This window comes from Lonchura striata, chromosome 2, assembly GCF_050655825.1.
Source record: "Lonchura striata isolate lonStrDom1 chromosome 2, ASM5065582v1, whole genome shotgun sequence".
NCBI lineage: Eukaryota > Metazoa > Chordata > Aves > Passeriformes > Estrildidae > Lonchura > Lonchura striata.
The window spans coordinates 36990787-37006258 of NC_140704.1; the positions used below are offsets into that span (position 1 = coordinate 36990787).

The following is a 15472-nucleotide window of genomic DNA, read 5'->3' on the forward strand; positions in this document are numbered from 1 at the left end:
CTTCATTTCTTTCATCCTCACTAGTGGCATAAATATATTAAACATTTATTTGTACTCTGAGTCTCATTTCAGTACCACAATTGTAAAAAAAAAATACAACAAGGTCCCAAAGGTTGTTTGCTGTTTTCCTACCAAGAGACAGTCATGATAAAACAGTTTGTGGAGGGAACTGGTTTTTCATGCATTATGCTTTACCAGAAGAATTGTAGAATCTGCCTCATGCTCCCAAAGCTTTGGTCATAGAAGGTGCTAAACAAAAGGGCAAAACTGAACATAAAAACATTCTAATACCAAACTGAAAAAAATACAAGAACAAAACAAAATTTAAAAAACCCACCAAAAACAAAACCCAAAAAAAACCCCACACCCAATTCATTAAGGGCCATAAGTAAACCTGGCTCTTAACATTTTTAAAGATATTTAGAGAAGTGGAGGGGTATGGAAGTATAGAGATTTTTTAAAAGAGTTAAAACCTTGAATAACGAGGGGTTTTAGGATTCCTTAAATGGCCTACACCCTGAAAAGGTTGGTGAAATAGCACCACAAAGCAATATAACTTGTCAAGATAGGGGGGGAAAGATTTTAAAAAGAGAGGGAATGTTTGCAACATCCCCTCTTTTAGAAGTAAACAGTTCCAAATAGCTAAGTGCCTTTATCATGGGGGCAACTAGGACATATATTGTTTCTCTTAAAGCCAAGCTGGAAAATAATAATTAAAGTTTAGTCATATTTATGATTTTTAAAAAGTGTCAAGCCATCACATGGATGGCACCAAGGTTATCATCTTCCTTCCTTTTAGGTCCAGAGTGAAGCAAGCAGTATGGACTTTATTAATTGCACTTCTCTCAAACATTATAAAATGAACATTAAACACATGGTTTAATTTTCATTCTAGACAACTGAAAAACAGGTTTAAATTTAAAGGATTGGTTAAGTGCAAGAACAGTATTATCATTTCTAAGTGATCATACTCTTCTCATTTACATGAATTTGAATTATTTTCAGAGGCTGAAATTGGTGCTGCTGTGCTCGTTATCAAAGCTGAAGAGACCAAACAGCAGATCAGCAGGCTTAATAATGAGGTAACAAGATTTTGTGGGGGTTAAAGGATATTATGATTCAAGAAATGCTGGAGAAAACTTAGGAATATTATAAATGTGTTATAAATGAGCTCACAGAACTGGATGAAGTTCCTACATTTAGGGCAGTTGGGGGCTTTTAACTCATTCTCAGATTAATTTTCTACATGAAACCTACACAAAAGTTTGTGTCATGCTAGGGCTAAAACCAGAGTGAGGTTATTGTATCTGATTTTCTTAGGATTTGGTCTCTTCTGGGTATGCCTCTATTTGTCTCATTCCTCTCATTATTTCCCCAAGTTCCTTCTCCCAGATTTTCTTCTCTTGATGCCTGTTGTGCTTTTAGAGAATTTCCTTGAAGGAAATGCAAATCCATTCATGTTCAAATTTACATAAAATGATTCAAATCACTTTAGCTGTGTTCTGATTAGGATGAATGAGAACTTCATCCCTTCCTGCTCAAGCAATATGGCCTGAGGAACGGAGGGCCAATAGTGTTCAGTTGCACTTTCTATTCCTCCCTTTCAATAACTTCAAACCTGTAATCAACTATTAATCCAACAATAAGGAGATGTTCTGTGGCTAAACTGTTTCATTTACACAGCCCTGGCAGTACTTTAGCTAACAAGATTAAAGCATCAGACTAACTTCACAGTTGTACTGAAAGACTAAAATCTGTTCCCAGCCTACTCTGTCTTTCAATGTGAAAAGATTAGAGACAATTTCTTATACTTCCACATGAGGAAACATTTAAATAAGTCCCACCACACAGGTTCATTTCTTCCCTGAGCTCTTTGGTTACCAGAAATGTCTTTTTTTATTATTTTTCCCTCTTTATTGTGTACATTTAATCTAGTTATTATTTCCCACTTACAAAGTATTGGGCCTGTAAATCTCTTTCATCCTGAGTCAGCTTAAGTTGATTAGGTAACTTAAATATCCTAAGCATGTGTGGTTAGTTAGATACTATGAATGCATCATCTCATTTGTATGTCAAACTGTAGAGTTCAGACAAAAGTCTCATGACCCATTGATTATGGGTTAGGAAAAACTATGGGGTTTTATAGGATTTGGTCAAAGAACTCAAAAAAAATCCAAGATGTTCATTGACAGCACCATCATGATAGAAAATTATATTTCCTATATATGCTTTTGAAACACACAAGTCATATTGATTCATCCCTTTTGAGGATGAATTTTTAAAATAGGAGGATGTATTATGTGACTACCCACAAGAGGCAATTGGAAAATATATCATGGTGACAGATGTTCCAAGGCAGGCATCTTGTGGATTAAACAAACATTTCAACTGGAACAGTTTTGGGCTTCTCATTGCTTTTCTGGTGAAAAGTGATAAATAAATCTTGGAGCAGGGTAATATGTTAATCAAAAAAAGAAAAAAACCTCCACATGTTCAAGGTCATCGCTCTCCACATAAAATTTTAATTTTACCCTAGTAATATTATCTGAACAAAATGTTACGCAACTTATTTGTTCACATAAGCATAACACAGGCAGTAGGACTAGATCTAGATTTTATAGGTAATATTCTGGACTCAAATCCCAGAGATGGATGGGTATTCTCCAAGTCCTCCTAAGGATTAAAATTTACATTGGAAAAACTGCATGACTGAAAGGCTGCTTAATTGCATATTCTACATGTACTCAGACATGCCCCAGCTGGAGTTTCTGGAGTGATAGTACAGAGTTGGTGCTTACCCAAATGAGCCTCTGGGTAGCCTTGCTGATCCACAGTAGCTGCTGCTTGGAGTTTTTTTAGAATATTTTTAGACCCAGTGCTTTCATCATTCCATCATTCAATGATGACCAGTAATGAGGCTTAGTGCTGATGCTGCAGCAGTCTACTAATTAGTTAAAATACCAGCAGAGTAAGAAACAAATTCTCTTTTAAAGACATGCAGTCTCCTCCTGGTAAAGAAAATATGAGAAAAACAGGTCACAAGTAGCCAGCAGCAGTAAACACTGTCATTAATACATTTTCCAGTGGAGATGAGAAATCAATGGATGAATACAAAAACAACTGCTTTCATTAAACGCAATTGTATTACAACAGTTCACTAGTTAGCTTAGAAACATTTCAGCTGGTCTTGGGGGAGGGGGGAAGAGGATAGATGTGTCTTTCTATTCAGACTTTCAATACAGTCTCTTGTTAGCAAAGCAAAGCAAAAAGTTACCCCAGAGAAAAATCTATTAAATTAGCTATACTGAGTTTAGAAATACAGCTGAGCTCTTGGCAGTATTTTAGGTAGACAGCATTCACAATATAATCCAAAGGCCACTTAATTTACCTAAGAGAGTAACAGAAGTCAGTGCCTTGGTTTCACTTCTCAGAATTGTTAACTTTAGTAGTAATGGATGCACAGACTTCCTCTAAGGAGAGTAGTCTCTAGAGTCAGCACAGTGGATGTGAAACAAACTTGAACACACACAACTGCTGTTGTGCAGTTCCATGGTTTGGCTGCTCAGCCAGTTAACCACCTTCTTCACTTCCTCACCTAACTTCACTGCTCATTGAGCATTCAAGCTGATACAGGAATTTCCTTCCAGTTCACTATTGCAAGGTGGAGTGGAATAGGATGATTTTGTCTCCTACTGTGTTTATCCCTTCCTCTTAGAATAAATAGTCACTGAATAAAGCAGGCATGATACCCATTATAGTTCAGTAACTTCAGTATATGGTAGGTGAGAACTAAGGTTCAGGTTCTTGCTCTGGTAAAAACACAGTTATTTAAGCAATAGTTTCAAGATTAGGTTACTGGATATTTACCAGCATTGTACATTTGCTGAGCTGGGAAAAGCTTGATTCAAAGACCAGTTCCAAACTAGCCAGAGCAAGAATTCAGGAAGAGTATTCTGCCTTACAAGTCTGTGTCCTTCCTTAGCAGAGATCTTTACAAGTGACCTGGTCTTTCCAATGCATTTGTCTGCAAAGGCTAATCAAATGTGAACATTTAGCATATTTTCAGAGGCACCATTTACCTGATGCAATCATAGATAAGAAGCTCACAAAGTAAAAATAGGAAACCACAAAGGAGATTTTCGGAGGTATACAGGTGGACAACATATTTAGATTAAAGCACCTGCCTGTCACTGTCCCATTGCCTGTATCCCATTGGGCTTTTAACTCTCTGTCATTTGAATGCCACTGTATGAAAAGAGCAGAGAAATACTTTTACTTTGATTCAGTTTGAAAAGCCCAAACTTGAATTATTTCAAACAGATCAGTTAAAATAAGAAAAATACCCAATATTTAGTCATATTTCCCCTCCCTAATTACATGTACACATCCTCCACTCAAGAACATGGGTACACGATTTTGAACCCAGATAAAAAAGCCATCTCATACAGTGCATAAAAACAAATTCAGATTGCTTTGTCATGTCCCTTGGTTTCCTCAGATGCAACCCAGCTTCAGCACAGTCTCCCTCAGCTTCAGAAATCTGGGGGCCGATTCCATGTTTTACCACATTAGTAGATCCCACAATTACAATACTAAAACAGTATAATGAACACAGTACTCACATTTCTCCTGTTCAACTGAAAAACAAATAAAAATGAGGAAATATGAACAGGGTCAGGTTTTGAGCTAGATAATTGACTTCTATTTAGTTCCACATTGGAGCACTTAGTGGAAATTCAGCTATTTTAAATTTTAGGTTTTTTAAATGCAAGTACTTAAAATAAGAATCTGGCACTTATGCAGAACAGAGAAAATATATTCACGGGGATATTTAACTTTCATCCAACAAAAGGAACAATCATAAATAAATATGTTTGTTTTCCAAGTCATAAATTTTATGCATATATTATTTTAAAATGTATTTCAATTCCAGCTGCCAAAAATCAATCCCATTCTCCTCTCACTACAGAAATAATGCATTTTTAATATTAAAAATATATGCAAATGATAATCAAGACCACTAAAGAAAATTTGGTGAAGCCAGTCAGGCTTCTAGTTTTACATAGGGGATATATTGTTAAAGTTCAATTTGCGACTTGAGAGTTCATATAATGAACCCACTTGACTTAGAGTAATTAAATACATGTTCTTCTTAACAAGTTCATAACTATATCATCACACAAGAGAAATTACTTTGAAGCAAGGCTATCCCAGTGTTTTGGTTTGTAAAACATCTTTCAATCAAGAATAATGTGGCAAAAAGTGAACTAATGACATTTCTAGATCATGAAAACTATTAAAAATAATCTATCCATTTTGTATTTTAGCCATGTAAATTTCACATTAAAGCAAAAACATAAAACCAAGTATCATTTGTATGAAGAAATAAAAGTTTTCTAAACAATTCATGCAGACTAAATTCACTTTGCCTACTGAAAATTTTAGAAATACATCTTCTCTTTTAGCACTGGCTTTCATGTTTCCAAAGAACATTGTAGTTTTGTCTCTCTACTGTCATATTTTGATAGCTGTAGAGAAGCTGTTCCAGCTAACTTTTTCCTCTTTTAATAGTAGTTTAATAGGTATTGGCTGATGAAGGCAACAAAAATAGCTGATTCTCTAAACCTTTTATTATATTATTTAAGCAGAACACACTGCACTTACATGGCATAAGCCCCATATGCTATGATGTGTCCCTGGCACTTTTCCTTGGTGGAAAAGGAATTAACCAAGAGGCAGCCATGCAGTATACAAATCAACTGGACACAAAAAGCTGACTTCAAATTTGAATAAAAAATATTATTACCATGATAGAGGATGACAGTTGTCCAGTTAATATATAACAGGAATTTCAAAATGTTTCTTTCAAAATAGATCATCAGATCTATTTTCCTAACATCTAAATGTCAACACCTATGATATGCAAGTTATGCAAGTTCATAAATTCACTGCTTTTTCTTTTTTTCCTAGCAGATCATAAGAAAAAGTTGATTTGTGATCTCCTTCTAAAGTCAATTTATTCTGGAAACATGCTAGTCCAGCAGATCTCAGCAAACCAAATTCCTTTTGACTTTTTTTGCCCATTGCATTTGCTAAAACCCTTCACTCTTATAATTTTCTTTTGAATTGTCTTTACATCTTCGAAGTCACTGGCAAAATGCACAATGTCAAGCAGCCTTAGTCATTCCTTGTGAAGAAAACCCCCTTATAGAGTTCAATTAAAGAAGATATGCTGTTTGTATATCCTGGGAATATGATTAATGCCCACAAAGTGTCATTCAGCAGACCTCAATAGACATTTTTCTGTAATACTCGCATAGGCAGAATATTATATTCATGCCTCTGACATCTTCTTTTCAGATATTCTTTTCTTGAATTTCATATTACTGATATTTAAAAGTGAACATGAATTCCATTTAGAGTTAAAAATAAACATTAAATAAAAACAGACCAGGATATCTTGGGGTCCATGGTGTCAAGGTGACCCATGCCCGTGCAGCCAAAGAAAGAGTCTGAAATGCATAGGGTCAGCTTCTCAAGGTTGTCTATTTTTCCTTATCTATAACATTCTTTCTCTGACCTGCTGAGTCCATCTAGCAAGTTGGCCATGGCATTCTGTCTGTCCTCCAGGGCAGTGTTTACATTTTATACTAAAAATTACATGTACTATGTTTACAATAATGTGCCAATGGCTATCATTCATGTTAGTGTGTCTCTACCTTAAACCTATAGAAAAGTGTCACCAATGCACCAAGACATGGAGGGCAAGAAGAAGGAGAAGAAGGTCAGGACATGCCCAAATCCCTCCATCTTCTCCCCTTGAACTCCATTCTAAAAAGACCCAAAATTCTACTTTTCACCATGTGTTAATTCAACTATCACACTACTAAAACCTTTGTGGCTTGTAATTCCTCATACAAAGTTGGCAGTTTTCTCCATGGACTAAAATCAAAGCCACAGGTGCTTTGACTACATGCCAGGGCCTCTGAGCACCCTTCCACGGTCTTGAGACAGCCAGGGCAGCCAGAGGTATGTCCTGGGTTCTGAAAAGGATAGGGTGCTAAAAAGAATATCTTAAAATGTCCATGGATAACAGCTAGCTATTAGTCATAAATCATTCCAATCATTCAAGAATCTAGCTTATGGTGATTATGTCCCCTTCACATTTTCATGTAGTTCCAGAAGAATGTCAGGTGGACAGTAGCATCTTAGAAGTCTTCTGACAAGATGTCAATTATGTTTAAAGTTTATTCTTATATTTTAAAATAGCTTTTTCAGTTAAAGAAGAGAATTATAGTTTTGCCATGGTTTATTCTTAAGAAAAATAATGTTGCCTGTTGTCTTTTAACTATTCCTTTAAATACTCACAGAAATTGTCTGCTTAATATTTTTGCCCAATATCATATATATTACCTCAGGCTTTCTTTCATCAGTACATATTGCCAGCTTCTTCTCTCCCAGCCACCTGGGATTTCCACAATCCTCCATTTTCTCTCCATCAATAGCTAGTCAGTCAGTTTGTCCCTGGTATTTTTTAGTTCCTTGAAGTAATAATTTCCAAACCTGATTTTCTTATTGCCACCATTATGCTGACACCGTCCTGATTCTTTGCCAACCTCAAGGCAGAGTCCACATCCAAAAATCATGGAATCATGAAATGGTTAGTCTTGGAAAGGTCCTTAAAGATCATCCAGTTCCAACCCCCGCCATGCGAAGGGACAGCTTCCACTAGACCAGGTTCCTCAGAGCCCCATCCAGCCTGGCCTTGAATGCCTCAAGAGATGAGGGCATCCACAGCTTCCCTGTGCAATCTGTTCCAGTGCCTCACCACACTCACTGTAAAGAATTTCTTCCTAACATTTAAACTAAACCTACTGCCTTTCAGCTTGAAGGCATTACCCCTTGTCCTGTCGCTACATCCTCTTGTAAATGATCCCTCTCCATCTTTCTTGTAACCTCCTTTTAAGTACTGGAAGATTATTTCAAAGCCTTCTCTTTTCTAGGCTGAAAAATCCCAATTCTCGTAGTGTTTCCTTGTAGGACAGGTGCTCCGTACTTCTAACCAACTTTCCTCTTATACCACTCTGCCTCCTCTCTCCTTCCCACCAGATTCACTCCCAGTGAAGAGCCACAAATCATTATTAAAACTGCAGTTTAGGAACCCCTTTTCTAGACTGAATTTCATGGGACCCTGTTAACTTGAATATATTTAAATACTCTAATCCTTTATACTTCTCTCATTTATCCTTATAAATGAATAAGGGTATCCATTCTCTCATCTATCTTCTATCCTTAAAAGTGTTTAATAGCAATAATCTTGGTGTCCTAATTTACCCAGACAAACTGCAAAATGGTCACTGGAACTACCAAAGAGCTGGCTAGAAAGTCAACAGACAATCAAATTTCCTACTCTTACTCAGTAAAGCTAATTGCACAGCCTTCCACATTCCTGGATTTATTTCACTGAAACCGAATCATCATATTATTGCACAAATCCTATAGATTTAATCTGAAGTGAGATTAGATGCACTGATTTTTTTTTTCTTTCTGCAACCAGCTTTGCTTCTAAAGCCATTAGATCAGAAATACCTGTCTCCACAACACCAATGGCCACAGACTGGCTGATACATGATCAGTGAAGAGTCTGTCTCTGCTCAGTTCTCATTTCATTCATTAAACAATGCAGTCAGTAAGAAACAGAATACCAGCAGTTAGTAAATTTGAGCCTTCAAAGACTCATCTAGCTGAAAAGCTCCCTGACTTAGTGAAAAACCAGAATAGAAGAAGCAATGAAAGACCAAGGAAGGGAATAGAGAAGCTGCCATACGCAGTGCAAGCCAGGCAGTTCCTCCACTTTGCCAAAATGCAGCTTCCGTTTCTCAAGAAGCCAAAATTCATGTTCGCTTCTTTGGCTGCTCATAAAGAGTCAAAGAAGAAAGATATCTGGGTCTGAAATTTGAATTTCAAAGGAGAGAAAAATATATATGTACAAATGAGAATCTAATCAGCTTCTAATCAGAAAAAGTTATTTTATCCATTATTTAAATTTAGAGTTCATTATTAAAGTCACCCCAGGACATTCAGATTTATCCAGGAACAGTGGTGAGAACTAGGCATTCCAGTTGAAAATTTGTCTTTAAAAAATTAGGTATTGGGATATATAATGGAAAAAAAAAGAAATCTGCTTAGCCATTTAAATAAAAACAACAAGCAGCAGCATCATCTTACATCACACCATTCCTACCTAACTACATGGAACAAAATATTCAAACTGCTAAAAACATTAATACTGGTAGTAAAGAAAAATTCTCTTCCTTCTGACACTGTCAAAGTAATTTTAAAATACAAAATACATCTACTAGAATTTGTATTTTGACCTCTATTTTGAATATATTCTTTCCTGATAACATAGTCTACTAAAAAGGTACCAGCACATTGCTTTCAACCACTTTGAGAAGCACCTCTTGCTGCTTGAAGCTAAATCTGTATAAAACCCAGTTTCTACATCCGGAAATATTGCAGTATCTTTTTCAAGTCCTAGGAAGTGTTAAGGCAGCATTTTGAGTATATTTGGGATCTCAGAGATAATTTTAAAGCTGTCTGCCTGGCACAGCAGGAACCATTTGTACCAGTAGCTGTTTTGCCTAGCAATAATCAGGGAGGGCCTGAAAAGAGTGCAGCCTTACTGGCATGCCAGGAATTAGCCCTTTTTCCTCAGGAAGAAACCATACTGCTTTCAATTTCTCTTTCATAGACTTAAAATTCCTTTGGCTTTTAATCTCTATTCCTTTGCACTTTCTCAAACACTGTGAAATAGCTAATAGTACTGATAACATTTTTTCCTATGCAACACCTTTTTATTTGCATCTGCTCAGAGATCTCTGAAGGGTATAAATATAATAGTATAAACAGTGTAACATTGGTGGGAATACTAATAATATATAGAACTATGATAATATAGAGAAAGTTGATAATTAATAGTGATATAGATACTGGAGGTTTAATTCTGTAAATTTGTCATTGTAAAATCCTGAAAGCTACTTTTTTTTTTTTTTTCTTTTTGTGTGTGTGTATGTAACATGCAGAATGGATCAAAACAGATCTTACTAACTGGTAGTAGTGAATTAAGTTTGGCATAACTACTCTATCATAATACTGGAAACCATTAAAGCATACTTTATAGGGGTTTATCAGGTAAATTCCTATGTTGGTGCAAGAGCAAGTTTGTGAGAAGAAAACACTCTATGAGCTAGCTGATATATCAAAAATAGAGTATCTGGGCACTAAACCAAGTTGTAATGGACAGAAATTCAGGGTTGTCACAAGTGCTGATGCTGGGATTGATTTTTGCTGTATTTTCTTAATGATTTGAGAAAAGAAACATGCTAAATTATGATTAAACTTCTAAAAAACTCATAAGTGATGAGAAATGGAAAGCAAAAACATGGATCAAATCAAATGACATTTTAAAACTGTGGATATTTTCACACAGCATTCATAGTTTAGGTAAGGTACACCTCATAACGTAGTGTCAATATTTCTATTTGCACACCTGCAGAAAGCCCTGAAAAAATGATGCAAGTTGGGAAATTAGGCACAGAAAATCATTGCTGTATCCACTAGGTGCAGGGGCCATTGATGGTCCTAAAAAGAACTGATGACCAGTGAATCTATATATCCATAACTTTGATTGCCTTCCCCCATCCTTCCCAAAAAGCTTTTGGAGGTTTTGCAATATCATCTCCTAGGGTACAACAGAACATAGGAGTTCTTGTGAAGCTGATTTGTCCAGAAATCCCACTGTATTTTCTCAGAGTCTGATGGTAACCAGAACCATCACTGGGTGCTCTGACCCCACAGGAAGCCTGTTCACAGAACACTTTGGCAGCATATTTTACTTTCTCACATTAACTGAAGTTACGAGGCATTCAAAGCTTAATCTCTGCTGGCAGAAGAGGATCTCATGGTATTTTCTATCTACCGTGACTCAATTAGATGACAAGGCAGAAAGAAAGAGAAGTGCAGAGACAGAGATCCTTTCACCTGCCATTCAAGAGTCTCCTCCCTTGAAGGATTTTTTCTCCAGAGGAAGTGTGATCATTACAAAATTATTAAACAATATGTTGGGTTTGACCTCTAAGCTCAGAGAAAAATAAATAGATCTATAGGAGCTTCCTACTTTCTTCTCTGAATTTCTTTATTATTGTTGTGCCTGTAATAATGCAATCAAACTGAAATGTATTTCCAGCAGATTTCTTCAGAACTATCTTGACAGAACAATGAAAATTAGTCTGTGTAAGTCATCTAATCAGTGGTGTCTCTACTTGAGGTCAAAGAAAGGCTCCCTGAATTAGCTATTTTCTTTTTGACATGTGTCTTGAAGATGAATGTGCAGTCATGTCTTTTTTTCGACAGAGTAGCATCAGTATGAGAAACTCTGTTTTAATGATAATGATGGTGCTGTGACCTAAAATAGATTGATAACTATCATGAAGATCGATTTACTTTCTACCCTTTAAAAGGATGAGTGGTTTACTTTTATGTTTGAGCTAGACTTTTCTGTGCCCAGAACATTCTTACAAAGGCCTAAAAAATGTCCCCATTAATGTTCAAATTCCAGTCAACTTTAAAACACAAGTTCAGAATTTGCCAATCTGATCCCCACCCAAAACAGCAGTGTTGAGGAAAGACTTCGTGTGCTTTATGAAACCAAATGGATGCTATCAGCAGTTTCAGCATTTAAGAGAAAAGGTCTAATAAAAACTCTGATTCTTCCTTTTGAACATGCACCAGAGAAATCTATGCAATGAAATATTGTCTGTTATATGTAGTACCCTTTAAAGCATACACAAAAGTCCATGGAAACAAACTGTTTCACATTCTTTTATATTTTTTAAATAATTACAGGTAACAAGTGGGTTTTAGAGTTTTCAGTTTTCCCTCCTTTTTTTGTTTTAGTAGTAGTGTACAGGATTTTAATATAACTACTCTTTGCATCTAACAACTGAGAGTATGGATTTATTTTGCTACGAAGATGGCAGTAGACTTCACACATATTTCTAAACAAGATTTCACAAGACCTCCTTTTTATGTAATTCATCAGCATGAAATTGTTTAATAAGAAACTTTTATGGTTTGAAATATTTAGCGATTGATCAAGAAAATATTGATGTCATTCTGCATCTGGAACTCATCTCAGTTCTGACCCTATTACCATTTTTTATATACAGAGAATCATTTGAAATCAGGTGGATTAAAGTAGCTGGATGGACTATTTTCCACTAGCAAAATGCATCTCTTTAGTATAGTGACACTAGGCCAAAGATGAAAGTTGCTATTGCTAGAAAGAAAGGAGGGATGTATGTACATATTTTAGGCATGGTGCATAAATAAATACTGTGATATTTTGCCTTTTCACAACAGATGACATCTTTAAGTCAAGAAGTCTCACAATTACGTAAGGATATGAAGAATGTGATGCACCTTCTGGAAAACCTGTTCACGTCCCAGAAGCCTCCAGGATTCTGTGCTGTGCACAGCATATCTCGAAGTCCCACACTGGATAGTCTGCAGTCTCGAATGGCTTGGACTACACATCAGCCTTGCTCACACATGCAAGCTGGGAACTTCACTTGCACCAAAGCACAACTTTGTCGTGGAAACACACTATGTGACATTTGGAATACAAGTCTGTCTTCTGTAGGCAGCAGTCCCCAACGGACTGAACCCAACGTGCAAAATTCTATGGATGGTGAACTTTATTATACAACAGGCCTTCAAAATTCCCCTTCCCAGTATCACGTAATTCAGAAAGACAATCTGCAATTTTTGAGATGCACTTCTCCCCACTCAGACACTACCCTGACTCCTCTTCAGTCTATTTCAGCAACTCTTTCTCCTTCAGTTTGCTCTTCATCAGAGACATCACTACACCTAGTGCTGCCCAGCAGATCAGAGGAAGGGAGCTTTAGCCAAGGAGCAATTAGCTCACTGAGCCTTGAGAACCTGCCAGGATCGTGGGACCTGGAAGGAACAGCCAGCGTAACTTCTGCACTGACCCCAGATTTCCCAACAGACATTGTGACAAGCACAAGGGATGTTAAAGATAAAGACTGCCAAGCCATAGATGTATGAAAACCAGGGAAGTAGTACTCAAGGCATGTTCCACAGCTGCCAGTTTTAAATTTAGAGTACTGCATGACTGCTTTATTTGATTCCTGTTTTGGCGATCACGGAGACTTACAAACATGAAAATTCAGACTCATACAAAGTAAGAAAAGGTAATGGTTCATACTATAGGAAAAACAATAAATTTCTAGATTCTAGAAGCATGTTGAAAAACATTTTGAATACAGATATAACTTGTCTGTTTGACAGACTTTTGTGATAGTCCAAAGACCCTGAGGGTCAGAGCAGCTGGAAGTCTAGCACAAAGAACTGTCAAGGGTGGCTTTTGTTCATTGAAGCAAAGGTTTTCCCTGAGTGTCTGACTGTTGTTTCCAAACAATATCTATGGCACTATTTGCTTCAGGTGATCGTGGGTCCTGCTGGTCTTTTTGTCAGTTCTGTGAAGGCAAAGGACATTCGCTGCATGTCATCTAGACAATCAACCAAATAGAGCTGCTAGAGAGTGCTTAGATGTTGCACGTTATTTGTCATGTAAATGAAACCTCTTAATTTATCTAAAAATACTATTTTTATATACTTGATATGAAACATGTACCTAAAAATTATTTAAAATATTTATAAAGAGAATAAGAGTTGGGCTTCATTTTGGTAAAAGCTTGCAGTTTTAACAAGAAATGCACTACCATCGTGTATTAGATCAAATACTATTTATTGTTAAGATATCATGTAGTTTACAAATGGCCTCCCTTTTATGTGCATGCAATTTGCAATGGATGTACTCATTCTGGTGGAATACAAATAAATTAAGGTATTATTTTATTTAAAAAGATAAAAGAGCTGGAATGTTGTATCCTATAATAAGGTATCACTACTTAAAAAGTGAGTTGTTATACTGATAACATTAAGTACTCTTGGTTTGTGTCTTAGTATTGCTTTGTCATTTGTAAGACCAAGTCAACATTTTAAAATACATTCCTGTTTAGGGGCTATATATCTGGTTAACAGCATTAAAAGGGATGAAAACCAATGAGCAAACTGAGGAATATTAAAGGAGGAAATTACAACTTTAGTAAGTCTGAATCAAAAAATTAAGATTAAAGTAGCTACTTATTAATTGATCCTTTTGTTTCATCTCTAAAAACTAGCTTTGATTTTTAGTCAGAATTTTTTTAAAAAAGAGATACTATAGGTTTGGTGAATTATATAATTCAGAATCTGACTTAATGCCCCACCACCAACATTTTTTTTTCTGGTATATAATGTACTAGAAACATTGCTACAGTGCAATCAAGGCTATAGATTTGCATTGGAATTTTGATTTTTATATATAAAATGTGCAGTGAGCATCAAATTTACATATCCTTTAACAACCTTTCTAAAAAAAAAAGAAAAAAAAAACAAGCCAAAATAAATGTCCTAAAATGGATAAGTAAACTAAGTTATATTTAATAATTCATTCAAACTGCATGGTTATCAAATTAAAATTTTTACCGAGGACAGATTTAGGTTTAACTTCCTTAGGAGATTATTTTGGTGGGATTTTTAATGGAAACTTCAAAGATGGAATATATTTTAACATTTAGCTGTGTGTAGGAATACAAACCCCAGCTGATACTCTGTGCCCAACCTACATCCTTTCACAGCCATTTCCCTGCTGGTACAAATTAGGGATGAAGTGTCATTTCCCATTTTGGGCTACATGAATTTTGCCAGTGTGTCTACACCTCAATGTGAGTGTTTATACAGGGTTTCTTACTTTCCCTCTCTTCCAGTTTTTACTTAGTTTAAGGTTAAATAGAGACATACTGATTAAATAAATAATATCCCAGAAATCTTAAAAAACAATAAAATAATAATAGTAGCAAATACAGTAGCAAGTACAGTTCTGTGGTATTTCTGTAAAGAGTCCTGGTTCACCTTTGGCTATCTGCTGTCGCCACCCCACTTCAGCACTGGGCAGGAGGCTGGGGGAGGCTGCCTGCTCCCCTCTCCCAGGGCAGGAGCCCCACCTCACCTCAGCACCCTACAGCCACTGTCCTCTCCTGTCCTCAGCCACAAGGTGCAGCTCCTTGGGATGCATGGATACATGCTGCACAGCTGTCCACAAATCCTGATTCCTCTCCCTACTGAGAGCTGACTTACTGACTGAGAACGCATAAACACACCATGCCTAGTTCCTAATGGCATTTAACAATTTCCATTGCCCATATAAATTGGGAGAAGCATTTTCTTTCTCATTTTATGACATATAAACCATTATGTATATGCATTAAGGTTTTGACATTGTTTTGTTTTGTTTTGTTTTGTTTTGTTGTTGTTTTTTTTTTTTCCACTATAAACACTG

At 36.2% G+C, this 15472-nt stretch overlaps 1 protein-coding gene across 2 annotated transcripts in view; it reads left to right on the top strand.

Moving 5' to 3' along the window:
• The window catches only part of KCNH8 (potassium voltage-gated channel subfamily H member 8), a 186575-nt gene extending 171577 nt beyond the window's left edge, over window positions 1–14998 (top strand). For both annotated transcript variants that reach the window (XM_085568971.1, XM_021538123.4), the window contains 2 exons: window positions 1006–1082; window positions 12424–14998. In XM_085568971.1, coding sequence (XP_085425097.1) covers window positions 1006–1082; window positions 12424–13134 — 788 coding nt within the window. In that variant the 3' untranslated portion in view covers window positions 13135–14998. The remainder of the gene's footprint in view (window positions 1–1005; window positions 1083–12423) is intronic.
• The last annotated feature ends 474 nt before the right edge of the window (window positions 14999–15472 follow it).